This window comes from Rhinocladiella mackenziei (genome assembly GCF_000835555.1).
Source record: "Rhinocladiella mackenziei CBS 650.93 unplaced genomic scaffold supercont1.1, whole genome shotgun sequence".
Lineage (NCBI taxonomy): Eukaryota > Fungi > Ascomycota > Eurotiomycetes > Chaetothyriales > Herpotrichiellaceae > Rhinocladiella > Rhinocladiella mackenziei.
The window spans coordinates 1,440,887-1,465,908 of NW_013550604.1; the positions used below are offsets into that span (position 1 = coordinate 1,440,887).

Here is a 25,022-nt window from a genome sequence, read left to right on the forward strand (position 1 = left end):
TATGTTTCAACTACTCTAAATCTCTAGGAAATCCAGGCATTGCGGACGACAAAATGAGGCTCCTTTGTTTGCACGGTTATGGCACCAACGCCAATGTCCTCACAAATCAGCTTTCCACATTCTTTTCCGTCGCCGACAGCAGTATTGAGCCGGTCTACATTGAGGGTGAGGTCGAATGCCCCAAAGCCCGAGGTATGAAATGTCCATGGTCAAGCTCACATCCTCTTCCCCGTACATGTGAAGGAAGGAGAACTGATCAATCGTCCCATGCCTTAGGTCTGGGTGCCTTCGCTACCGGCCCCTTTAGCTGCTACTACGACAACTTCGCGCCCGAATCGGTGAAGCGAGCGCACGAAATGATTACGGAGGTCATCGAAGAAGACGGACCCTTCGACGGCATTCTCGGTTTCAGCCAAGGTGCCTCGCTCGCCGCTGCATACCTGCTACAACACGAAATCGATCGACCTGACACGCCTCCACCGTTCAAGTTCGCCATGATATTCTCGAGCATCATCTCATTCACGCCAGACGAATCCTGCTGTCGCGAAATAGTGGATCATCTGAGCGACAAAGACGTCGAGCAATTGGCAGGGTTTCCCGATGCAGATTTCTCGGCCTTGCCCCAGGATGCAAAGACACTGTTCCAGACCATGGCGAAGGCCCTGAGTGCCGGGGTCGACGGCGGGTTTTTACACGGGCATCCGGACCAAGAGGTGTTTCGAAGGAGGGATGCGGCGTTGATCCCTCGGATCCTTCATCCAGAGCTGATCAAGCAGCGAATTCGGGTGCCAACGGTGCATGTGGTGGGGAAAAAGGATAACCCGTTCATGCTAGAGCAGAGTCAATTGGTGTATCGATTGTGCCAGGAGGGCATGGCGAAATGGCTGGAGCACTCGGCTGGTCACGATGTGCCGAGGAACGTGGCTGAAGCTAAGGAGGCAGTCAAGGCTATGGAATGGGCTGCGAAAGAAGGTGAGGAGCAGTCGGTGCTGTGCAGATTGTAAGTCAGGCATGGCCCGCAGGTGGCGAGGTGTCATGGTGAGGTGCCGTGGTGAGGTGGTCCATCTGTTGGAGAAAGTGCTTGGAACTTCGGCTACGTGCTCTTGTTGCTGTCGACGGACAAAGAAGATGAGATCCAAGGAGAGGTGGAGCAGAATTTCAACGCCCATAGGAGTGCTCATGGTGGGTATAGCGGGCCAAAAAGAGACGGCTTTACAGAATCATGTTTCCATCGTGTGGACAGGGCTAGGTGTGCCGTTGTATGATGGAGGAGCAAGTCGCCCCGTACCGAGTGAGAACCTCCAATCGTCGCTGCACCGGGTATCATACAGCCTTCAGGTCTCAAGGCATTTGCATTTAGAAGACTGGGTTCCCTTTTGCATGCTACGTATCAGCTCTGGAGTTTCCGAAGACCCTTCTTGTCTCCGAATCTAGGGAGAGCAGCATATGAAACTTGCTTCTTCGTTGCCAAACTGAAACCGAATCCTTGGAAGATTCATCATCACAAAGCGAGTTTCGCCTTTGCATCTGAGGATTTTCAAGCCCCCAGACTCTCGACTAATTGATTAGCATTGAAGTAGGGATCTCTTTATCGTCCGTGATCATGATGCTTTCTGCGATGCAGGAAATCCGAAGTATAGCCACGGTCACCGAAGCAGAAACCCCCGGTCTAAATATCTGTACCTCCAATGTATGCAGGGCACAGGTAGCCGTACAAGGGTGATCCCAGGAATATCTTAGGAGTCCAGCACCCCGGAATCCCGATGGAACTGCAGAACTGATACTAGGAACGAATGGAAAGTCTTTACGTCATAAAGTCATGGCCTTCTAGGATCGCTTCTTGTTTGTTTTTATTTCCTAGGTTGGAGACTCCCCTCCCCCCACGTCGCGCTCTCGGCATGATACTGACACAGTTCGGTTAGCTTTTCGGCGTCTGGAAAGGCCGACGAGCCTGCGGGATTCAATTCGTGGATCTGACGGATTCTGACCCTCGTGGATGTCAACGTTAGATTGCTACTCTAGGTTCGCCACTCCCTTCTCAAGTATAGTGGGGGGGGAACTGAGATTCGGTCTCAATGTGTCCGAGTTTTGATTGTATGGCACCAATTCGTTTTGTAGCGTCCTCTGTCAGGTGCGAAAGACCCTGATCGACCCTCAAGATATTATTCAGGGCGATCCGGGTTTGGAGGACATTCACCTCTAGCCGTTTGAAGGTCAAAACATTGTCGAGGTTGGATTGTGTAGATGGAAGTCCACATTGGATCAGCAACTCACATACTTCCACAATCTTCAACACCATCGCCACGACAAGGACTATGACGGACTGGTTGACTGATCCAGATCCCGTGGGGGGAACAGGTACCGGATCCAGAGATAGAAACACGCTCGTGTCTGTATTGGACCCCACCGCCGCGTTGTACTGGGTTTTTAGTACTTTGCAGGCTGCTGTACAACTGTCGTCGACAATTTTGAGAATGGATTCGACTTGGTCCTTGGAGCAATGCGAGGGGACATATCCCATAATCATGCCTGTTTGGATTGTTTCATAGCATTTCTGAAGCCGAGACGTAAGACCGAGAAGATTCGAATACGAGTCTTTAGATAACGTATTGCCGTCACTGGCCGAACTGGGTGTGCCAGGTATGGTGATCGGTGTGTTTGCGAACGATGTCAACGCAGACATCCAGGAATTGGCTCCGTTAGGGTCTCCATTAAGTGAATCCAAGCTGGACTCACTGGCACTATGCATCCGATGCTGCATGCCATTCGATCGAGGAACTTGGTCAAAAATGCTCGCATCACTGCTGATTTGGCTGAAGTCGGTCGGTGAAAAGCTCATACTCATATCCATGTCACCCACGTCAAAAGCCGGTGCACCGTTGATGTCCAGGAACCCGTCTGAGAATCCCCTTTCGAGACTGTCTGTGGTGGCTCGACGCATAGCTGGTTTCGCAGGTTGTCGCTGCGGCGGCGGCTGTTGTTGCTGCTGCGACTGTTGCGGACTCGGCCAGATGGCGTACATTGGTGCGGGAGTAGAAGATGGTGACTGTGTAGAGCCTGTATTTGGCCTCGATGTGGAGAAACTTCCTGGTTCAGAATCGAGCGTCATCTTCTCATTTTTGGCTATGGCCGCTGCAACGGCACTGGAAATGGCCGCAGCATTCGCCGAAGATTTTGGCTGGGGGCCTCCAGGCTGAGTGAATTTTGGCCGGCCACTTTTGTTTCGAGGCAGAAAGAAACAGAGCCGACTGTTGTTCTGACAACTCTGGCACGATCCCCCTTCATGGGGAATATTGCATCGAATCTTTCGGTTATGACACTCTTCACAGGCGTTTCGAATATTGGGCACCGGAGAGCAATCGGATCTCGGCTCTGAAGTCATTGTTGCACGTGCAGGATCAGTGAACAGTGAGGGAATCTGAGGATTCGAGGTTTGACCTTCGAACCCGAGTTCATGGATGCTGGCATGGGGGTGGTTCTTGTATGTCTCTGAGATGATGGCGTACTGTCAGGTCCCACGAAAACGAACTTCGCAATCCTAACCCATAACTTTCACTTTGGGCCTAGCTTGCAGCTAGGAAGCTGCCCTTGAAGGCTGTCATTAACAATCCACATCAACAATCTTACCACTGCAGATCTTTTACAGGCTCAAGAACATGCAGAATTGGTCGGAAGAGTGTCAAGTGACGGGGCTGAACATGCACATGGTCCCGGATGAACGAGAGACAACAAACGACACGTTGGCAGGCAAATCGAATCGCGTTGGAAGCCAAGCGCGGGTCCCCTGGATGGGGACGAGGCGACCAGGGGGACCCGATGGACAGGGGCCAAGGGAAAGAGTGGGCATCTCGAACCGGGGCATGCTTTCCATCTCCCACTCGGTGGATTTATTCCTGCTACCTAATGGGAGTGTAACTACAGTGACGCGGTGGATCAGACAGCGCGATTCAACACGAAAGTTTCTGATGTCCGATTTCCCTTTCCTCTCAGCCAACTCTGGCAAATGCTTAAACATATTGACCTCAACAACCTCCGCCGACGGGCTTTGATGCAACAACATCGAGGACCTTAAGGAGATTTTCTAGCCTGGCAGAGCTCGAGAATCAGTACTAGGAGGTCCCTGCGGATGCCGTCCATGTGTTTAAGTCATGGTGCAGCAAAATCGAGCACTCTAGCTTCGACAGGACAATTCAAATCCGCCGAGTGGTTTGCCCGTCAACGTGGGACGAGCCCACCTTGCTAAGATAAAAGCTGTACATCCCTGGAGGATCCAGAAGCTTGTTCATTGAATGATGCAGGGCCAAAGGCCATCATCCAGTCAAGGCCAAATCGTCGGTACATGAAGGAAAACGCGCACCAGGCCCTCTTCAGAGAGATTGACGGCATTGATGAAATCGCCCATGAAGCTAATTTGCAATGGGCAGGCTTGGAAACAGCACATCTCCTCATTCACCTCGCCATCGACTTGGTATGAGAACTGTGTTGTCCACTCCGTATTCCCCTCTTCTCTCCAATTGATTGGAACAGATGTATCATGTTCGATAAACGAGCCAATAAGCGATGAAGTATTCGCTACAAAGAAAATGTTGGTTAGTGATCCACCTGATTCATGTATGTTCAGTCGCTAATATAGACGTATTTACCTCCGGCCACCTTGTCCACATTCAGAAGCGAATATGTCCTAGGACGGGCGATCTCCCGAATAGTAGTATTCGAGATCTTCTACCCCAAAAGGTAAGTAGATGACAGGTAGGGAACAATTCCTTCTAGGGTGGGAGACTTGTCTCCAAGTTGGAATCCCTGGCTCAATTCTGCAGGGACGAATCCATTCAGGTAGGGAGTATGAAGAAGGTCAGGATGAACGTGGAAAGACACCATTTTCGTACGTACCTGGTTGATCCCCCCCGCGCCTCCCCCCCATCCTAGGAACCGAGTATTCCCTTTTCCTCCTTACCCACCGAGACTGTCTCTTCCCCCGACTTCGAATCTGTGTATACCACCATGCCTCCCCCTGCTGATTGCTTATGTTCGTCGACCGGCGTGACGATTTCAAAGTCAGGAATCTGGTGGAACCCTTTTCACGGCTCCGGAGGCTTCATCGCCGACTTACTCCACGCCTCGGCCCATCAGAAGCCTGCGAAGAAGCCCCCGGGTGCATAAGGTCTGGCAATGCAGATCCCTCCCTCCTCAAGTAAAGATCCATATGACTGGACAGGGTGGCCATCCAGTCGGTAACGTTTGAAATGAATCCGAAGTAGCAAAACAGGCACAGGAACACGCCTTAGGAAGTGGCTAGAACCCGACAATTGGTCTGGTCCCTCCGATACGACACCTTATTTCGCTCCATTTGCTCTGATCAGGAGCAACCGATCCCTGTAGAAACTCCGTCCCAACTCGCCGAAGGAGCCAAGCTCTGAAGAGTCGGTTGATTGGGACTCCGGTCCTCAGCCTTGCAGCGACATCACGGAACCCGTCATTCGCAGCCTTGTCACCACTTCAGGCACAAATGCCCACGATATAGATTGAGCGGTGCCATGGCCACTGTGGTAGACTCTCTGTCATCACGACTCTTCCACCTTCCTCCTCTCGGCGGACAAGAAATGGTAATTGCATTGATGACAAAGACAGTTCACCCGTCCACTCTTTGGTTGAGCACTTGATCATCATCCCCGCTCTCCTGTATCAAAGCAACCATGGCACACATTGACGACAAGATTGAGCCAATCGCCATTGTTGGCTTGTCTTGTCGCTTCCCCGGAGATGCCTCGAACCCAAACAATCTGTGGGATATGATGAGCAATGCTCGACGAGGACACTCCAAGATCCCGGCCGACCGATTCAATGCTGATACTTGGTATCATCCAAGCCACGACCGACGAGGAGCAGTACGTCTCCCATCGTATACATCTTTGTTCTTTCGGTCAATACTGACATCATTCTAGGTCAATGTCAAAGACGGCTTCTTCCTCAAGGAAGATGTTTCTCTCTTTGATGCTCCATTCTTTTCCATCACCGCAAAAGAAGCATCGGGCATGGACCCCATGCAGCGCCTTCTCCTCGAGGTCTCCTATGAAACTTTTGAAAACGGTCTGGTGGCCTTCGCGGAACGCGTCTGTGTACTTTGACTAACTGAACGTTAGCTGGTGTCCCTATCGACCAACTCGTAGGCAGCAAGACCTCCGTCTTTTGTGGCTGCTTCACGGGCGACTACGATTTGCTTTCTAACCACGACATTTTCGACCACGCACCAAATGCCGCGACTGGCACTGGACGAGCCATGCTCTCCAACCGCGTCTCCTGGTTCTATGACTTGAGAGGGGCCAGTTTCACGGTCGACACGGCTTGTTCGTCCAGCTTGTATGCTTTGCACTCCGCCTGCCAGTCCCTGCGCCTGGGGGAGTCGAAACAGGCACTGGTAACGGGGTCCAACCTTGTTCTATACCCGAGCATGATGCATTCTCTCACAAACATGCACTTCCTCAGCCCTGATGGTATCTGCCACTCCTTTGATGATCGCGCCAACGGATATGCAAGAGGTGAAGCGATCGGTGGCCTTCTCTTGAAGCCCTTGAAGCAGGCCCTGACAGACGGAGATACTATCCGTGCAGTTATCCGCGGCAGCGGTGCCAACCAAGATGGAAAGACACCGGGAATCACGCAACCATCACCTGAATCTCAGGCGGATCTCATCCGTTTCACCTATCAAGAGGCGGGTTTGTCATTCAATGACACCGGCTATTTCGAAGCACATGGAACCGGCACTGCTCTCGGTGACCCGATGGAGCTCTCTGCCATTGGCCAAACCTTTGGTCGCGCCAGAGAGGCCAGCAAGGAGCCTCTGTACGTCGGAAGCATCAAGACCAACATCGGTCACACCGAGGGGTGTTCCGGTCTTGCCGGCGTGATCAAGTCGGTGCTGTGTCTGGAAAAAGGGCTCATCCCCCCAAATGCAGGCTTTGAGAAAATCAATCCTAAACTCCGTCTCGATGACTGGAAACTTGCCCTTCCCATGTCTACAATGCCATGGCCTTCTCCCGGCCTCCGCCGAATCAGTGTCAACTCCTTCGGATATGGAGGTGCCAATGCCCATGTCATTCTGGATGACGCTTACCACTACATGAAGAGTCGCGGCATCATGGGCAACCATAGCACTGCCGTCGAGGACGAAACTGGCTCCGATTCTGGTGTGAGCGTGGGCGGCGCCAGCACTCCACCATCCCACCCCGATGTGTCCTCCAGATCGGGAGACAAAAAACTCTTCGTCTTCTCAGCTCAAGACCAGGCAGGTCTACCACGGATGGCGGCTAAGTACCGTGACTCACTTGTCGACAAGGCCGACAAGGAGACGAAGGAGTCTCTTGGAGATCAAGCAGCCTACCTCGATGACCTGGCTTATACTCTTGCCAGCCGCCGAACGAAATTCGATTATCGCAGCTTTGCCGTTGCCGACTCAACGAGCACCCTTGCTGCCTCCTTGACCAAAGGCCTTCCCAAGCTTAAGAGAGCATCAAAAGATGACAACATCATGTTCGTCTGCACTGGTCAAGGCGCCCAGTGGCCTCAAATGGGCCGACAGCTCCTCTCGAACCCAGTCTTCCGAGCCGCGACTGCCGAATCGCAGAAGTACCTCGAGAGCTTTGGCTGTGAATGGGACGTTTTCGAGGAGCTCGAGAAGGAAGGCTCGGAGAGCCGCATCGACTCTCCAGAATTCAGTCAACCCATCTGCTCCGTCCTTCAGATTTCTTTGATTGAACTGCTACGCCACTGGGGTGTTGTTCCCAAAGCAACTGTTGGACACTCCAGCGGTGAGATCGCCGCCGCCTACGCCGCCGGCTATCTCAGTCATGAGGATGCGATCAAGATTGCCTACTGGCGAGGGGTCTACTCTGCCGATGTGGGCAACCGCCTCGGTGATCGAAAAGGAATCATGATGGCTGCAGGCGTTTCCGAGGAAGAAGCCCAAGAATATCTGAAGCAAGTCCCTGAAGGCTCCGCGGTGGTGGCTTGCATAAACAGCCCGTCCAGCGTGACGCTCTCGGGCGACGACTCATCGGTGTCTGAACTGGAGCGCCTCCTTCAAGCCCAGGGCAAGTTTGCCAGAAAGCTTCGTGTCAAGACAGCATACCACTCACCACACATGCAAGTCATTGCCGACGACTATCTCAAAGCTATGGGCGATCTCACACCCCTGAAAGGAAATGGAGCCGTCATGTACTCGTCTGTCTCGGGCAAGCTGGCAGCTCCAACTGAGCTTGACGCTTCCTACTGGGTCAGAAACATGGTGAGCGCCGTCCGATTCAACGACGCTGTGACGGGTCTCCTGTTGCACTCGCAAAGCAAGGGACGACGAAAGACTCCCGTCAAATGGAGTGCCGCAATTGAGGTGGGTCCCCACGAAGCTTTGAAGGGACCTGTCAACCAAATCATGGCTGCAGTCGACAACAAGCTCTCTTCAACCATCACCTACGCCGCTCCCGTCCTGCGAGGAAAAGACGCTGAGATGACTGCATTGGAAGCAGCTGGTCACCTATGGGCTTCTGGCCACACCATCGACTTGGCCAAAGTCAACGGACAGGATAATCAGCTGAGCAAGACGAAGGTGCTTTCTGATCTGCCAACATATCCTTGGAACCATTCTAAGGGGTTCTGGTACGAGCCTCGCATGACCACGGCCAAACGATTCAAGAAGGAACCTCGAACAGATTTGTTGGGTGCACCAATTGACAACCAGAACGATCTCGAGCCACATTGGCGCAACATTCTCCGAATCCCAGAGAATCCTTGGATGGCCCACCACGAAATCACCGGCACCATCCTGTACCCTGGTGCTGGTATGCTCATCATGGCCATCGAGGCGGCCCGCCAACTGGCTAATCCGGAAAAGACGTTAAAGGGTATTGAGCTTCAAGACGTTACATTTGGCCGAGGCTTGGTCATTCCATCCGCAGATGAAGCCGTCGAGACATCCCTGAGCCTCCGGCCCTACAAGGCTTTGCCAGACTGCTACAGCTGGACCCTCTTCTCGTTGCCCCCAGGCAGCAACAGCTGGACCGAGAACTCATCCGGCCTCGTCTCTCTTGTCTACGCTCCTAGCGAGGAAGTCGAGGATACGGAATGGCGGCACCACGCCGCCGTGTATGAGGACATCAAGAAGACCTCCACCAAAGATGTCAATATTGAGACCTTCTACAAAGATCTCCAAGCCATTGGGATGAACTACGGAACTTTATTCCAAAACCTGACACAAGCCCAAGCTTCTCCCGATACCCATCGTGCTCACGGAACCGTCACGATTCCCGATACCAAAGCGATCATGCCTCACAACTTTGAATATCCTCATTGGATCCACCCGGCCACGTTGGATGCCATCTTCCATCTACTATTCATTGGATTCACAGCCGGTGAGCCCATGAAAGAAGCCGCCGTCCCCATCAACATGGAGAAGATGTACATTTCTGCCAACACCCCTCAGGGAGCCGGTGCCAAATATGTGGGATATACGGAAGGCACGATGATCGACGGTCGAGATCTGGCTGGCAAACTTGTTCTTTCGGATGAAGAATGGTCTGAACCCAAGGTCATCATCTCCATCGCCGCAAGAGAAGTCTCTTCTCACGACAGTGGGAGCCACGCCGATGACAACTCTGATGAGACCAAGCGGACTGCCGTCCCTATCTGGAAGGAGGATCTCGATATCATGTCTACCAGTGAGGCCGAGAGCTTCCTAAAGGTTAATGGTGGCGAGAGCAATTCACAATTGGCTCTTCTCCTTGATCGAGCTTGCCATAAAGACGCTGATTTGCGAGCACTATTCTTTACCACGGACGTGTCTTCGGATCTCAACGAGGCTCTTCTCAAGTTGGCCCCTCTGAATAACCAACGACTGCGATTCCAGCAATGTACTGTGGTCAGTCAGAATCAAAGCACTCTCGACACAATGAAAGCCCAGCTCGACTCTGATGGCTTGTCGATTACTTACAAGACAATCGACCTGGATGCAGCCGTTTCTGAACAAGGATTCTCGACGGAATCCTATGACTGTGCCATCATCGGCGCATCAGACTTCAGAAGGACAGCCACTGCCCTCAAGCCACTCGTCGCACAAGGAGGCAAGCTGATCATCACCGGCGACAAGCCTGCGGATGTTGCAGGCCGTGAAGCGTGGCACTCAGCTCTTGCTGAAGCCGGTAACTACGATCTCGGACTGTGCATGGAGAATGAAAAGACGGTGCTTGTCACAGGCTTTGTTGGATATGCCGAAGAGTCAACGTCAGAGCTCCAGGACCTCGTCCTTCTCAGAAGAGCCGAAATCAGCTCCGGCCTTTCCATCCTCTTGGACAAGCTCGTGGAGAAGTTCTCCAGCAAGGGCTTCAACACACAGGTGAGTATGTCCATTTCCCATCCGAAAGAACTCTGGGACCGCTGACTTGATATTTTTCTCCTTTTCAGATTGCCACATTGGACGCCGCTGTGGACGTTAAGGACAAAGGCGTGCTTTCGTTCTTGGAAGCGGAGACCCCCTTGGTCATCAACTGGACCAGTGGTGAATTGGAACACTTCAAGCGAATCGTCGCCTCGAATCCCTACATGCTCTGGGTCACCCGGGGCGGACAAGTGATCACTCGAGACTCGATCCCGTTCGCCGTTGCAACGGGTATGCTGCGGACGGTGCGCACCGAAGTTCCACAAATCACCCTGCCGCACATCGACCTCTCTCCCGGCGCGAATTTGGAAGCAGACACCACCATCGACTTGGTCCTCAAGGTCTTTGACTCTACGGCTCGCGATAGTCCCAAGACTCCCGAAATGGAGTATGCCGAGACTGACGGCAAGGTCATGATCTGCAGAGTCATTGAAGACAAGAGCATGGATCGCGAGCTGGAGCTCTACTCTGTGAACGTCAGACCGGTGATGGCTCCTCTACACCAAACCAACAGACCCTTGAAGCTGGCTTACGACGGTCAATCTGGAGCGGCCAACATTCGTTGGCTCGACGACGAAGAGCCTGCAGCAGAACTTGCGCCATCTGGCGTGGAGATTCAAGTCTCTGCCATCTCCCTGACGGAGAACGATCTCCCCTCGATCTCCAAGGGCTCTGTTGGTCGCGACGCCGCCGGGACCGTCACTCGCGTGGGATCCGACGTTTCCGAATTTAAGCCCGGCCAACAAGTCGCCGTCATCGGGTCAGGAACATGCAAGACTCACCTGTCTCAGGACAAGTCTCTGGTCCGCGCGATTCCAGCCGGCCTGTCTCCCGAGACAGTAGTGGGCCTGCCCATCATCTACGCCGCGGCCTATCACGCTTTATTCAATCTCGCACACATCAGCAGCTTGGACAAGGTCTTGATCGAATCCGCACACACGGCGTTGGGCCAGGCAGCCGTGCAACTCGCCAAGTCAACCGGAGCCGACGTCGTTGCGGCGGGCGACATTGCTTCCCGGTCAACACTCGTGAGTTACGGTGTGCCAGAAGACCATATCTTCGATGAGAGCAAGGAATGGCAACCTCAATTGGCCCGCTGGGTGGGTGGCTTTGACATTGTCTTCAGCTCTGCTTCAGGGAAGACTCTGAGAAGCCTGTGCTCGCTGGTCAATGACTTTGGTCGCTTCGTCAATATGAACTCCGACGCCGACGTGGACCAGCTCCACGCGACCATCTTCAAGCGCAACATAAGCTATGCCAACGTCGACTTCGACCACCTGGTCAACGCCAGGGGCTCGCTGATGAGCAGCCTCGTGACCAAAGTCTTCGACAAGCTCGAGGCCAAGGAAATTGGTTCACTTCCTCGGGCTTTCCAATCCGCTTCGGAGCTGAAGGATGCTGTCGAGTCCCTCGAGTCAAAGCAAACTCGAGGCATCATCACGCTCAACTTCGGAGAAGACGCAATGGTGCCAACGACTCCTGAGAAGCCGGCTCCGCTCCAACTCGACCCCACGGCAACATACATCCTCTCCGGCGGTCTGGGTGGATTGGGAGCCAACATTGCCGAGACCATGTTCCAGGGCGGGGCACGACACTTGGTATTCCTCTCTCGTTCCGGCGCCACCACTCCAGCGCAGAAAGCTCTTCTCGCTGGCTTCGAGGCTCGTGGATGCAAGGTTGACGCACCCCAGTGCGACATCAGTGATGCCAGCCAACTGGCCCAGATCCGCGCCACGGCCGCCGAAAAGGGTTGGCGCATCAAGGGCGTGATGCAATTGGCCATGGTGTTGAGAGTAGGTCTCCTTTTTTGCTCTTTCCTCATGTCGCGCGCTGCTGACATTCATTTCTCTTTAGGACTCCGTTCTCGAGAACATGACGTACGACAAATGGGTTGGCGCCACTCAATGCAAGATCCCCGGAACCTGGAACCTGCACACATACATGCCCGAGGACCTGGACTTCTTCATCGCCCTGTCCTCCGTCGTCTCGGTGATTGGAAACACCGGCCAAGCCAACTACGCCGCGGGCAACTCATACATCGATGCACTGTGCAATTATCGCCGAAGTCAAGGATTGGCCGGCACCAGCTTGAACATCGGCCTGGTCAACGACGCGACCCACTTCACGGCCGATTTCACAGTCGAAGATTTCCTCGCCCTCTATGGACACTTGGTGCCCGTGCAGGTGGCAGACCGAGAAGTCAACATTGCCATTGAGGCGGCGATGCGCGGTCACACTGCCGACGGTGTTACGGTGCCCCCACAAGTGGTTGTCGGCATCCGCGCGGACCTCGATCGCGAAGGGAGCGTGACGAGCTTGTGGCCGAAGGATCGCAAGTTCGATCACCGTGCCTCGACCAGCACGGACAGTACCAGCGGTGACGGCAAAGTGAAGCTGAAGACCGTCTTGTCCGGAGCGACGAGCGTGTCTGAAGCCACCGATGCCGTCGAAGACGCACTCAAGTCCAACGTGGCCAATTCCATGGGTTCGCTGCCGGAAGACGTCGACGCGGACAAGCCACTGCACTCCTTTGGCATTGATAGTTTGAAGGCGGTCGAAGTCCGCAATTGGTTGTTCCGAGAGGTCAAGGCTGATGTCTCGGTGTTTGAGATTTTGTCTCCCATGCCACTCAAGAAGCTCGCCATCATGATCGTCAGCAAGAGCAAGTTTGTCAATGAGGATGTGGCCAAGGGTGCCAGCGAGGAGCTGCGAGAATAGGAAGGATGAAGGAAACGAAAATTCCAAAGATCACAAGATTGCAGGATATGGAAATGTTTTGGAGGATTGATAGACATATAGAGAATGGAGTTGATGGGTATCATTTTGACATTAGGGAGACTAACAACATATTTGACATTCCCCCTTGTGCAAATTGTTTTTCTTCCCCTTTGAGATCCCAAAATTTCTTTTTGGGGGGGGACTGGGGGTTGGGGAACAAATATCTTCAATCTCTCCTTCTCTCTCCCGTTAGTGCTTCGACATCCTTCTTTATACCCAGACTGAATCTGCCATAATCGTGAATTTGGTATCTGCCTTGATGACAAACTGAGACGACCGTGATGATAGCTTTGAACTGGTAAGTTTATCGGAAGGATGGAGGGAATTATTGTGACCGGTGCCAACTGGCAATGGTGTCGCAGGAACCAAGAGATCTGTAGTCAATAAATCAGGAAGGATTTTCTCTATCCATATATATCTCTCCCTCTCCTCGACGTGCGAAGGGAGAGCGCCGTCAACCCGGGAAGGGATGTTCAACAAACGTGAGAATTCGCCTTAGCATTACCATCGTAAGGTCTATCCAATACTCACAGCCTCCTGCCACAATCTATCACGTTCTATTCCAAGCGACATCCTACCTATCCTCAATCCTGTTCCCCTGTTCATCGAATCTCACCACCCGCCCGGTGAGCAGACTCTCCTGCAACGCCCGCCCGATCTTCATGACCATGTACCCCGTATCCAGCGCAACAGGCACCGGTTTATTATTCAGCACACTGTCGACAAACTCGGCGGCCTCCGTGGCAAACGCATCCTCAAACCGCTGCCAATATTCAGGCTGCACCTCATGACGCATGCCCAACTTATCGGCCAGCACGACATTGTTCGACTTTGGAATCACGTTCACCATCACCTTGCCCTGTGTGCCCGTGACTTCGGTACAGACATCGTGGCCGTGCGACTGGGTGCGGCTGGAGTAGAAGTAGGCGATTTTGCCGCCGTAGAACTCGACGATACCGACGCCATTATCCACGTCGTTGGACTCGGCGAGTTCCGGATGGTGTTTGAGCGTGCCGACCGCGAAGCACGATTTGGGTTTTGGATTGTCCATGAACCAGAGGGCCAAGTCGATGTCGTGGATCGTACAGTCGACGAAGATCCCCCCGTTGCGTCGGGCATATTGGACGAAAAACCCCGTTTCGTCCAGCAAGTCGCACGTGTTGCTGCGGATGAGATACGGTTCGCCGATCGTGTGGGCTGCGACTTTCGCGTGTGCATCGCGGTACGAAGCGTCGAAGCGGCGGGAGAAGCCCGCCATGACTTTGAGGTCGGGTCGTGCTTGGGCGGCCTGGATGATAGTTTCGACCTGGTGGTGATTAGCGGAGCACATAATTGGAAAAGAGGCCCATCCGGACTACCTCATCCAACTTGGTGCTAAGTGGTTTCTCGCATAGGACATGGAGTCCCTTTTCCACTGCTTGGATGGTTTGACTGGCGTGAACGTCTGTGCTGGTGGAGATCCAGACGGCTTGAAGACCGGCGTGATTTAACATCTCCTCGTATGAATCGTAGGTTTTGATGCCGAAGTCGATGTAGTCGGGATTGTTGCGAGCCCATTCCACTTCATGAGGTGCCGCGCTACAGACGGCGACTACTCGAGCGCGATCGACTCGGGCCTGGAGTGTAGAGACGTGTCTTTTGCCCTTGTGAAGATTGTCAGTGCTTGCCGGAATACATGTCGGTCGATGGATTTCGACGTACCATTCGCCCTAAGCCAGCGACGGCAATATTGAGCATTTTCCCCTCGCCCTCCATAGTGACGATCTAGATTCGTATTGCCCGGAAGAAATCCTCCCCGTTCTAGCTGCTGACTTCTGCTGAATATGGTCTTTAGGGTCCCGGATCAAGGTATTTCGTAAGTATCAATCCCGTTGTGAATTTTCAAGGTCGTCCAAAATGCGGGGGAACCCAAAAAAAAAGGGAAAATGGTAGAATGATAATGAAGGAAGATGATGATGAACCACGTCTCCAGAAATCGAAACTTATATGTCCAGATGTTCCGACGCACAATCTATGATAACCACGATGTGTCACAAAGTACGATGGATGGATTATGACCGAGACACGCTGGTCACCAAGAATAGCACACTCACCGCATTGGACGGCCCCTGTCACAGGTTTAGTCAGTAGGCAATTTGCCTTGTGGACTCTTTCAGGGAAAGTTTCATTTTCCTTGTGGTCGGTTGACCTTCCGAATTGTCAGATATAGCCGACATGGTTGAGCGGAGAGAAGGCGAGGGGTTTTGTTGGTTCCAATCACTCGGAGGTGGTGGAAGTGATCAGCAGGGACCAAGAAAGGTCGGGAAATTGATTCCAATGGAAGTGTGTCATGGTAGATCAGCGTGGTGAGGGTGACCGGGTTATCGGTATACAGGTGAATCTAATTCGGCTATTGCCGTCCCATTACCCTTCTCAGCCCTATCGAATGTCGGTACATCTATCCATGAAGTTTTTCAGCTTTTTCATTTCCCGGTCGTTGAGTATTGACATCAACACCCTTCCGCTCGACATACTCGGACCCCCGAGTTCAAGATTTGTCGGGGAACCCAAATGGCACACCAAATTCCGGGTAAACAAATCGGGTCACACCATTCTTGGAAATCTCGGCCAACGAAGCCAGATCGGCGTCAGACAGGGGAACGATCTTCTTGTTCTCATCAATGCGAGAAGGAGTGACAGACTTGGCCAGCACCGAATTTCCCCGGGCAATGTGATAGCTCAGAAGAGTCGAACTGGGCGTCGTTTTCTTTTCCTCGGCCAATCTGACCACATGGGGATCTTGCATCAATGGGCTTCCGGTGCTTCCCAAAGGACTGTATGCGGTGATGTGGATGCCCTTCTCTTTGCAAAGGTCCACAATCTCTGGTTGCGGGAGCAACGGATGGTTCTCGATCTGATTCACGGCGGGGACGACGGCGACCTGCGGCAACAATTCTTCCAGGTATTTCTTGGAATAATTACTCACCCCAATGGCCTTGACTTTTCCGGTCGGGAGCAGCTTTTGCATGTCCCGGTAGGTGTCGACATGTGATCGTTCCCGGATCAGATCTCTGGACCCATCGGGCAATTTGGGAAACTTCTCATGGTTGCCGTGGGGGTTCATGGCGATGGGCCAGTGCATGAGGTAGAGGTCGACGTAGTCCAGGCCCAGCAGTCCCAAGCTCTTGTCGAGGTTTTGCTCCACGCGGGTATGATATGTGCACCAGAGTTTGGTCGTGATGAACAGGTCCCTCCGGGAGATCCCCGTGGCAGCCAAACCCTCCTTGATCCCTTCTCCGACTTCTTTCTCATTTCCGTAGACGTAGGCACAGTCGATGTGTCGATACCCGGACTGGATGGCATGTGCAACCGCCGCACGGACTTGCCCTTCAGGGCTTTGCCACGTCCCTATTGAGGAATTAGTCTGCGATTTGAGAAGATATTTGGCCCTGTGGAATCCGCGTACCCAGACCCAAGGCAGGGATAGTCGCTCCAGTGTTGAGCTCGAACAGGATGTCGGTCATGGTGTCCGGCGTGGAATGAGTTCTTGGTGGTCTCGTCTATCAATCTATCAGGTGAGCAATCGACTGGGAAATGGTTGGGATGAGGATAATGGCGCAGGCAGATTTTGTGAAACGGCCAAAAATTATATCGATAAGCCGCGCTCTTTCCCTTGTTGTGTGGTGCGGGGTGAAGTCCCTCTCCCTGCCAAATACGAGGGGAGACCAGGGATGCATTGAATTCGCCGAGCCGTTTCCTCTTCAAGGTTCTCGAGAGATAGCCATTTGAGGATGCCGGATAATATTAGCGAGTCGGAGTAGTGACCTTGGGGTCAGTTACGGGCCAGGGCTCTCTATAGGGCTCCCGCCTGAATGGTTATATGACACTGGGTCAGCTCGGGCCCTGCGCGTCATCTCGAAGGTGGGATAAGATTGAACCATCTCAGACGTGGGGGCATGGGACAGACGAACAATGGCAGGGTTTCTAGAAACCAACAGGGACGAAGCCCGGCTTCTGCCTCCCTTCCCCCTCAGCCTTTCCAAAGCAGCCGAAAAGGGAAATTCTCACCGGGACCCCGCCTAGTCACTCTCCACCGATGGAATGTCCTTTGCCCCGTGTCCCGGTCTGCTTCTCTTTCAATCCTTCTTCTCCCAGGCTGGAGAACATCTTGAAATCCAAAATCATGGTCATATTCACACCCTTTCTTTGGAAAGACCCCGGTTTTCTGTGTATGTCTGCCCGTTGTTACACACCGTATGGACTCCTGGCCGCTGGTTCATCCCCCGGGGTTGTCACAAGGGTTTTCGGTCTTTTATTCCTGGCTCTTTGTGCCACATGGAATCTACTGGTATTCGACTGCTCCCATCCTATCCCTCCAAGTGTCGGCGTACAAGCTCGGTATGACGAAATACACGGTTCATGTTCGACAAGAACTCACAACCTCATGTGTCAGAACCGTGACTGAAATGGTCATTCTGGGAAAAAGAAGAACTGGGATGATCCTCCCAATGTCGTCCGCCAAAAAGGTCACCATGGCAATATTTCCCGCCCAACCCATGGCCCGAACCCACCAGTTCCACCAGTGGCTGTGGCCCGCGTGTCGGTGATCCGCTTAGCGTTAAATCCTGGTTCCATCAGAGTTTTGCCCCTTGATATCATCGTCCCAATGCAGTAACTTTTCAGATTTTCCGGCTCGTCGCTTCTGTTCACAGTCTGGGGCAGACGAATCCTCTTCTTCACATCCAATCACCATGGTGGAATCAGGTCGGGTGTCTGGTCCATTTGCTTGATGTCTGTTGGAGTGTAGAATTTCCTGGTAGGTTACGGGGCCGAATACTTGGTTTCCTCAGCCGGTTTGCCTGGCTGATCGTGAATGGTTTCCACCATCATCACATCTTCACTGTATATTAAACCCAGTCTTCCGAACCCAAATCATCTCCCGTCGCTTCTCATCGTTCATTCTATTGTTCTGAATATACAAATACCTCCCTCGTCCTGGTCGGCCCCATATCAATCGACTTTCCACTCATCACTTCCTTCCTTCCCGCTCGGTGTCACACAGCACCGATCTCATACGAAGAGCTAGCTACAGCAACTTGAGAGTCCTGCCCATAGTCGGTCGCTCCGATACGTCTCAGCCTCCAAAATGGTCGGCATTCTCCTCGAACAGCCTTCTCACCCTACACAATTCCGCCAAGACCGTGATGGTCTCGCTCTGGAAGCCCTTTGCGATGAGATCGAACGCGCAGACATCCTAGCAGACCAAGCTCTTAAGCGGCAGCAACAACAACAAGGCGACGACAACGACGAGCCTTCTCGATTCGACGCGGATAAGGACAAGAGTCAATTCCGTCAATACGAGACGGCCAGCGACCGAGTCAAGAACTTTTACCTGGAGCAACACACCAAGCAAACCGTGGCTTACAACCTCAAAGCCCGAAATGACTTCAAGTCCAAGACCCGGGCGGAGATGTCAGTCTGGGAGGCCATCGAGCGCCTCAACACGCTCATTGATGAGTCTGACCCGGACACCGAGCTCAGCCAAATCGAGCATTTGTTGCAATCGGCCGAAGCCATGCGCCGAGATGGCCGTCCTCGTTGGATGCAATTGACGGGCTTGATCCATGACTTGGGAAAGCTGTTGTTCTTCTTCGATGCTCAAGGTCAATGGGATGTCGTGGGCGACACCTTCCCCGTTGGCTGTGCCTTCGATGATAAGATCATCTACGGCCACAAGTCCTTCGCCGCCAACCCAGATTTCCACGACCCCATCTACAGCACCCAGTATGGGATCTACGCACCTGGCTGTGGATTGGACAATGTCATGCTCTCTTGGGGTCATGACGAGTATCTCTACCACGTGGTCAAGGACCAGTCTACCCTTCCTGACGAGGCCCTGGCCATGATCCGCTACCACAGCTTCTACCCATGGCATCAACAAGGAGCATACCGAGAGTTCATGACCGAGCATGATGAGAAGATGCTCAAGGCGGTCAAGAAGTTCAACCCATATGACCTCTACAGCAAGAGCGATGAGAAGCCCAGTGTCGAGAAGCTCAAGGTATGTTCATCACACCCCGACTGGACCTTTTCGTTGGACACAGACTAACATCTCACTACAGCCATACTACATGGAGCTGATCGATGAATATTTTCCCACGAAAGTGATCAAATGGTAAATGTGCACATTTGTCGTCTTTGAAATGAGCGACGTTTTGGTCATTTTAAATATTTTTTTTTCTCGATATTAGGGCCTACAGAGCTTGTTTCCAATTCTAGTTCAGGAGAGCGGCATACAGTGATGAACATTCCTTTGAATTCAACACACCCGACAGCGCTACTTCCTACCAACTAGATTCATAGACCAAAATGCAATTTGAATGTCATGGGATGTGGGAGATTGACACCAATAAATATTATGACGATAACCACTCTAATCATGGCATTAAGCTAGAACATGGCCGATGGATTGAGGGTGTTCCATGCACGTCGTCCTAATGTGACCAAACCGCATATCGCACGGAGTTGTAATGGCTGGTGATAGGAGCGAAAATACTACTGAACTTCTCTCTTTCACCCGGTCCAACCTGGCCAACACGTCCTCTTTCATGTCCCGGCCATGATAACCAGAAAACAGCTTCACCCGTGAAAGATGAACGGCAGATACGGAGGGCAGATCCGACGACTCGTATTATTGCAACCCAGTCGACCATGTACTCTGACACTTGCAACCGGGGGTGGATTTCGAGTTTCGAGTAATGAGAGCAATGTGTGGCAGCCGGAAAGGACCATGCATAGAGAGACCCGAATCCTACTTCCTACCGACGACCCACTGACCCCAGATCCTCCACATCAAGGTCTTCACGGGCCAGCTCTCTGAACAACCACACGAGGAAAGCTGTTCTGTCTCTTGGCACTCCCATGCACAAGCACTTCGCATCAAAACCAAGCGTGTCGTGTCGCTGATCTTCAAGTGCGGACTGGAGCATTTCGCTTCGGACGGAAATCGACCCTGCTCGAACGGGCTGCATGCATATGCCATCCCCGGAACGGGAGAAATCTTCGTTGGTTTCGACTATTACACGATATACGTATGCAGGTCTCTTCGTATGCGTGTCAGTCAATGTTTACCGTGGTGCCCGAAACCGCCTTACCCCTTACGGATACATCGCAATTTTCTCCTTTCTCAAATCTGCAATAGTTCCACCACCTCCACCACGAATCACCGACGAGCGGGTTCCCGTGACTAACCTTCCTGCGACTAACCTCCTGAGACCAAACGTACAGCTTCGGTCACCCACAGCGACCTTTGCAAACTACCGACTGCTTATTGAATAGTCTTCGACCGGAGAGCCTCCCACCAATCCCAGACTTCACAGTTGACCGGCCACAGCTTCACTGGGTTAATGTATCTTGAGGGCCCCCCAGCGCTTCGATAGCATTCAGGATCCAACACCTCACGAAAAGACGGTGCACTTGCCCGTATACTATGTCTCAAAGGCGTCACCGTGTCAAGCCGCCGAGAGATAGTCTGGAGGCGCGCCCGCGCTCAAACTGTGTTGTGGAAGTCGATCACGTTGACTGCCTGGATGCTGGTTATAGCGCTGCGGAGACGAATCTCTGCCTTCTTTGTCTCATCGAGAAATGGCAAATTAGTCAGCATCGTCACATCATTCTGACGAACACAGAAGAGTGCTGGTCTTCCAAGTGATTCCAGTACACGTCGACATGAATGCTTCTCACGAGAACCCGAATGGCTCGACTTCTGGCAGAGCTTCGCAGGATTCTACTTTCGTCTGGCTAGGCGAACATTGGCGTCTGTCTTCATCCGCAGCGGTCAACTTCATCATTATGATGTTGCGAAGTACGGCGGAACCGGTAAAGTATGGAGCTCTAAAGGCCTGGTGAATGATGTGATTGTTGTCTGGACGAAGGGAGCGGCGACATAAAGTTAACTGCAATCGGCTCTCTCTAGCGGAGTTCAAAGAGTTGCACAATCTCCTTCGCTGTTGGCACTTGGATGAGGTCGGTGTCTCAGAGAAATGTGTCCTTGACAATTTCAGTTGTGTCAATAATATACACGCGTATATTGTCGAGGCTTGATCCATCTAGATTGTGAATGTGCCTGTAAAACCACATTAGAGTACCAAAAGTGGTGAGCTAGTTTACGCCATGAGAGCATCCCGGTCGCCAAGTTGATCTTTCCATTTAACGTGTCTGTACAGCTCGGAGGCAACGTGCTTGTTATCTTAATCGAAGATGTCCCGAGTCTGGCGTACAACTGCACGAGAGTCTTTCGAAATTGACCAAGAACTATTCGTGGTGCCGTCTGGCGGAGCCAGATTCATTCTCCGGACAGTCTCAATGGAAGATGCACATGCTCCTCAAAGCTCACGGCAATGAGCGTATTCGAGATAGCTTCGACGGTCATGTCATTACTCCTATCGTTGGCAACAACGTGGTTAGAGGGCAAAAGGACGCTTCAGAGTGACATCAAATAGGGATGCAGGATCATGGTAACGAGGAAACACAAAAGGAAGAACTGGAGGGAGAACGGAACTCAGGGGTAGAGACTTGGGGAGGTCCCCTGTGGTAGCCAGGGCACGTGATTATCTCACGTGACACAATGTGACAGCCAACCCCACGCATAGATAGGCGTTCTCTACCGCTGCGTAGCACCTAGCCAGCAACCCTTGGCCCTCCCCGGCACCTATACTCCCGGCCAGCAATCTGAAAACAAGCCCAGGCGTTAGTGACCTGTGAGCCGATCATAAATAGCGCCAGGGAGCGCCAATCGCCATCCGCCACATCGATATTCGGCTCTCGCGCAAGTCATGTAAATGGATCAAGGCCTTCAAGAAGATTGGTAAAAGGTAATGCATTGTAGGAGAAAGCATTTACAGTCATCGTACTGTGATGCCATGGTTATTTTCGTTAGTGTGGCGGTGGTGTGAACAACAGCCCGAACGCCTCAGTGTTTGCTGCCAAGCTTGTGGACCCCACCGACAAAAAATAAAGTGGCAAGAAATAGCGGGTTATGCTTCCGCCGCGTGCAAGCTAACTTCTGGCGCGACCCGAGACGCAAACTCAACACACCAACCCCTCCATCTCATTCATAGGCCCAAAGGGCGCCATGCAAAGCCCAGATCAGCCTTACACTGCCATGATTTGTCTGCTCATGGTAGCCCGTAGGCACCAATATGGTTGCCTCCCATCTACTCGACTCTTTTCCACCTTCAAGCCCCTTGAATGTGGGAAACTCCTCACATCGTTCGCAACTGCGGCCATAGTCGATGCTTCTTAATGACCCGCGACCTCAACTTCTAGCCGCAATCCACAAGTCCGCATGGAAGCCGTTGGGGCAGCCGCAGGTGTGGTCGCTCTAATTGAGCTGGCGGCCAAAATCAGTTCTGCCTGCGGTCAATACTTAGGTGCGGTCAAGAATGCAACAAAGGATATCAATCGGCTTCGAAAAGAGGTCCAGGAATTGCAAGGTCTACTCGAACAGGTCCACCAGCATCTTGATGGTCCCAACGCTGCCAGACTCGCCGCTTCCAGGGTGATGAAAGATGCGATTGAAACCTGCAGATCCGAGCTTCCAGTGTTGAATCAGAGATTGACTCCGACCAGGGCGCGCAAGCTCATCAGTCGAGTGAACGTTCAAGCATTAAAGTGGCCTTTTGAAACTGCCGATGTGGACAAGTTTCTTCGTCGATTGGAAAGATGCAAACAGTCCATCTTGCTCGCTCTTCAAGTCGACCAGACGTAAGTGTTTGGGTGCTGTCGTTGGTATCATTCCACCACGCTAAGCACATGCTACACAGTCACTTGACCTTAGCCCTACATCACAAAGTTGATCTCGCGAAGCTGCCTTCGGCTGAGGGAGCAGCCTTCGATTCGCATACGGACGAGCAAAATGCAAGGTGTCACCCTGACACGAGAATCGATCTCCGAAACCAAGTCAAACAATGGGCCGTTGATCGACGAAGTAAAGGAATATTTTGGCTATGTGGGGTCGCAGGCACGGGAAAATCCACAATCTCACGGACGGTCGCTCAACACTTTGCGGAGGAGGGTACACTAGTCGCCAGCTTCTTCTTCAAAAGGGGCGGAGGTGATCGCGGAAACGCGTCACGATTCTTCACCACGATCGTTAGCCAAATGATCGTGAAGGTGCCCGCGTTGTCGCCATTGGTCAGTGAAGCGATCGAGGCAGATCCAAGTTTGACGGCCAAATCATTGAGTGATCAATTCGAAAAGCTTTTCCTGCAACCACTGTCAAAGATACTCACCCCGAAACCGGTGCCAAGGCTGATCATAGTAGTTGATGCGCTGGACGAGTGCGAGTCGGAGGGACACGTCAGAACCATGCTGTCTCTGTTATCTCAAGCTCCGAACATCACATCTGTGAGTCTTCGGACCTTTGTAACCAGCAGGCCGGACCTGGCGATCCGGCTCGGCTTCAAGAACATCTCTGGTGGAGTGTATCAGGATTTTATCCTTCACGAGATCCCTCGGCCGACAATCGAGCGCGACATTGCCATATATTTGAATACCACGTTCTCGTCAATACGAAACGAACATAATAGCCTTTACCCTCGTCGCCCATTGCCGTCTGACTGGCCGGGAGATGCAGATATCCAAACTCTGGCTGGTATGGCAGTCCCGTTGTTTATCTTCGCCGCTACCGTCTGCCGGTTTGTGGGAGATCACAGAGGTAATCCACGACAACGCTTGCAGTCCGTTTTGATTCAAGCTGCAAGGCATGTGTCTCAACTGGACCAAACTTATTGTCCAATCTTGGATGCGTGGCTCACTGCCCGGCCGGCCAAGGAACACTCTGAAGCGGCTTTCAAAAATGTGGTTGGCTCAATTATTCTGCTTGCCCGTCCGCTTTCTGGAATCGCTCTCGCAAGTCTTCTCGGAATTGACGAGACAGTTGTGGACAGCACTTTGATTGATCTACATTCAGTTCTCCGTGTTCCGGCTGATGGAGAGACTCCAATCGAACTTCTACACCAATCGTTCCGCGAATGTCTCATCGACCCCAACAAGGAGGGAAATAGTCCATTTTGGATTGATGAGAGGAGAGCACACGAGATGCTCACAAGAAGATGTCTTGAGTCGATGCGGCGTGCTTTGAAAAAAAATCCCTGTGGGATCTTGAGTCCGGGGACGTTGCGGTCCGACATTAGCACTCAGATAATCGACCGCACCCTCACTGCGGATGTCCGATACGCATGCCAGTACTGGGCCTATCATCTAGAACAAAGTGGAGGACAAATTGCCGACGGGGATTCCGCCCACAACTTCCTTTCAGAACATTTTTTGCATTGGCTCGAAGCATTGAGTTTGATAGGACGGATACAGGAGGGCGCTGCAATGCTTGGACAGTTAGAGGCATGTCTTGCCGTGAGTGAGATTTTCGTCACACCTTGCAATTCCTATTTCTAACATCGACATTCAGCCCAAATCTAGCGACCAGATCGCCAGTCTGATCTTCGATGCCGAGCGTTTCCTCGCTAAAAACCAAGCGTTGATTGAGAGCGCGCCTCTCCAGTTGTACTCTTCTGCGCTCGTATTCAGTCCTACCACTAGCATTGTGAGGAACTTATTCAAAAGCAAAATCCCAGCTTGGATTCAGGGTTTCCCGAATGTGAAATCTACTTGGGGTGCAGAGTTGCGAGCGCTGGAGGGCCACACTGATTGGGTGAGTGCGGTGGCGTTCTCACACGACGGCAAGCTGCTGGCGTCGGCATCGGACGACAAGACAATCAGGCTCTGGGATCCGGCAACTGGGGCGACGGTGCAGACACTGAAGGGCCATACTGATTGGGTGAGT

General features: G+C 52.5%; 8 protein-coding genes across 8 annotated transcripts in view; 5 read left to right on the forward strand and 3 right to left on the reverse strand.

Annotated features, from left to right (window-relative positions):
• Window positions 1–53: 53 nt before the first annotated feature.
• On the forward strand, window positions 54–1,004 carry Z518_00506 (uncharacterized protein; the record flags this gene model as incomplete). Its single annotated transcript, XM_013421108.1, has 2 exons — window positions 54–192; window positions 277–1,004. 2 exons carry the CDS (start codon window positions 54–56, stop codon window positions 1,002–1,004), a joined length of 867 nt encoding a protein of 288 aa, XP_013276562.1.
• Window positions 1,005–2,038: 1,034 nt separating this feature from the next.
• On the reverse strand, window positions 2,039–3,382 carry Z518_00507 (uncharacterized protein; the record flags this gene model as incomplete). The annotated part of the gene is made up of 1 exon (XM_013421109.1): window positions 2,039–3,382. One exon carries the CDS (start codon window positions 3,380–3,382, stop codon window positions 2,039–2,041), a length of 1,344 nt encoding a protein of 447 aa, XP_013276563.1.
• Window positions 3,383–4,583: 1,201 nt separating this feature from the next.
• Z518_00508 (uncharacterized protein) lies at window positions 4,584–5,160 on the forward strand (the record flags this gene model as incomplete). The annotated part of the gene is made up of 4 exons (XM_013421110.1): window positions 4,584–4,611; window positions 4,634–4,734; window positions 4,771–4,833; window positions 4,927–5,160. 4 exons carry the CDS (start codon window positions 4,584–4,586, stop codon window positions 5,158–5,160), a joined length of 426 nt encoding a protein of 141 aa, XP_013276564.1.
• Window positions 5,161–5,693: 533 nt separating this feature from the next.
• Z518_00509 (uncharacterized protein) lies at window positions 5,694–13,141 on the forward strand (the record flags this gene model as incomplete). The annotated part of the gene is made up of 5 exons (XM_013421111.1): window positions 5,694–5,885; window positions 5,943–6,087; window positions 6,141–10,381; window positions 10,450–12,216; window positions 12,278–13,141. The coding sequence occupies 5 exons, from the start codon at window positions 5,694–5,696 to the stop codon at window positions 13,139–13,141; spliced, it is 7,209 nt and encodes a 2,402-aa protein (XP_013276565.1).
• Window positions 13,142–13,775: 634 nt separating this feature from the next.
• Window positions 13,776–14,956, reverse strand: Z518_00510 (uncharacterized protein; the record flags this gene model as incomplete). Its single annotated transcript, XM_013421112.1, has 3 exons — window positions 13,776–14,507; window positions 14,560–14,844; window positions 14,903–14,956. 3 exons carry the CDS (start codon window positions 14,954–14,956, stop codon window positions 13,776–13,778), a joined length of 1,071 nt encoding a protein of 356 aa, XP_013276566.1.
• Window positions 14,957–15,728: 772 nt separating this feature from the next.
• On the reverse strand, window positions 15,729–16,704 carry Z518_00511 (uncharacterized protein; the record flags this gene model as incomplete). Its single annotated transcript, XM_013421113.1, has 2 exons — window positions 15,729–16,588; window positions 16,647–16,704. 2 exons carry the CDS (start codon window positions 16,702–16,704, stop codon window positions 15,729–15,731), a joined length of 918 nt encoding a protein of 305 aa, XP_013276567.1.
• Window positions 16,705–18,326: 1,622 nt separating this feature from the next.
• Z518_00512 (uncharacterized protein) lies at window positions 18,327–19,359 on the forward strand (the record flags this gene model as incomplete). Its single annotated transcript, XM_013421114.1, has 2 exons — window positions 18,327–19,241; window positions 19,303–19,359. 2 exons carry the CDS (start codon window positions 18,327–18,329, stop codon window positions 19,357–19,359), a joined length of 972 nt encoding a protein of 323 aa, XP_013276568.1.
• A 3,167-nt stretch (window positions 19,360–22,526) lies between these two features.
• Z518_00513 (uncharacterized protein) overlaps window positions 22,527–25,022 on the forward strand; it is a gene marked incomplete at both ends in the record, with an annotated part of 3,864 nt that continues 1,368 nt past the window's right edge. The window contains 3 exons of the mRNA XM_013421115.1: window positions 22,527–22,945; window positions 23,005–24,592; window positions 24,648–25,016. Coding sequence (XP_013276569.1) covers window positions 22,527–22,945; window positions 23,005–24,592; window positions 24,648–25,016 — 2,376 coding nt within the window. The remainder of the gene's footprint in view (window positions 22,946–23,004; window positions 24,593–24,647; window positions 25,017–25,022) is intronic.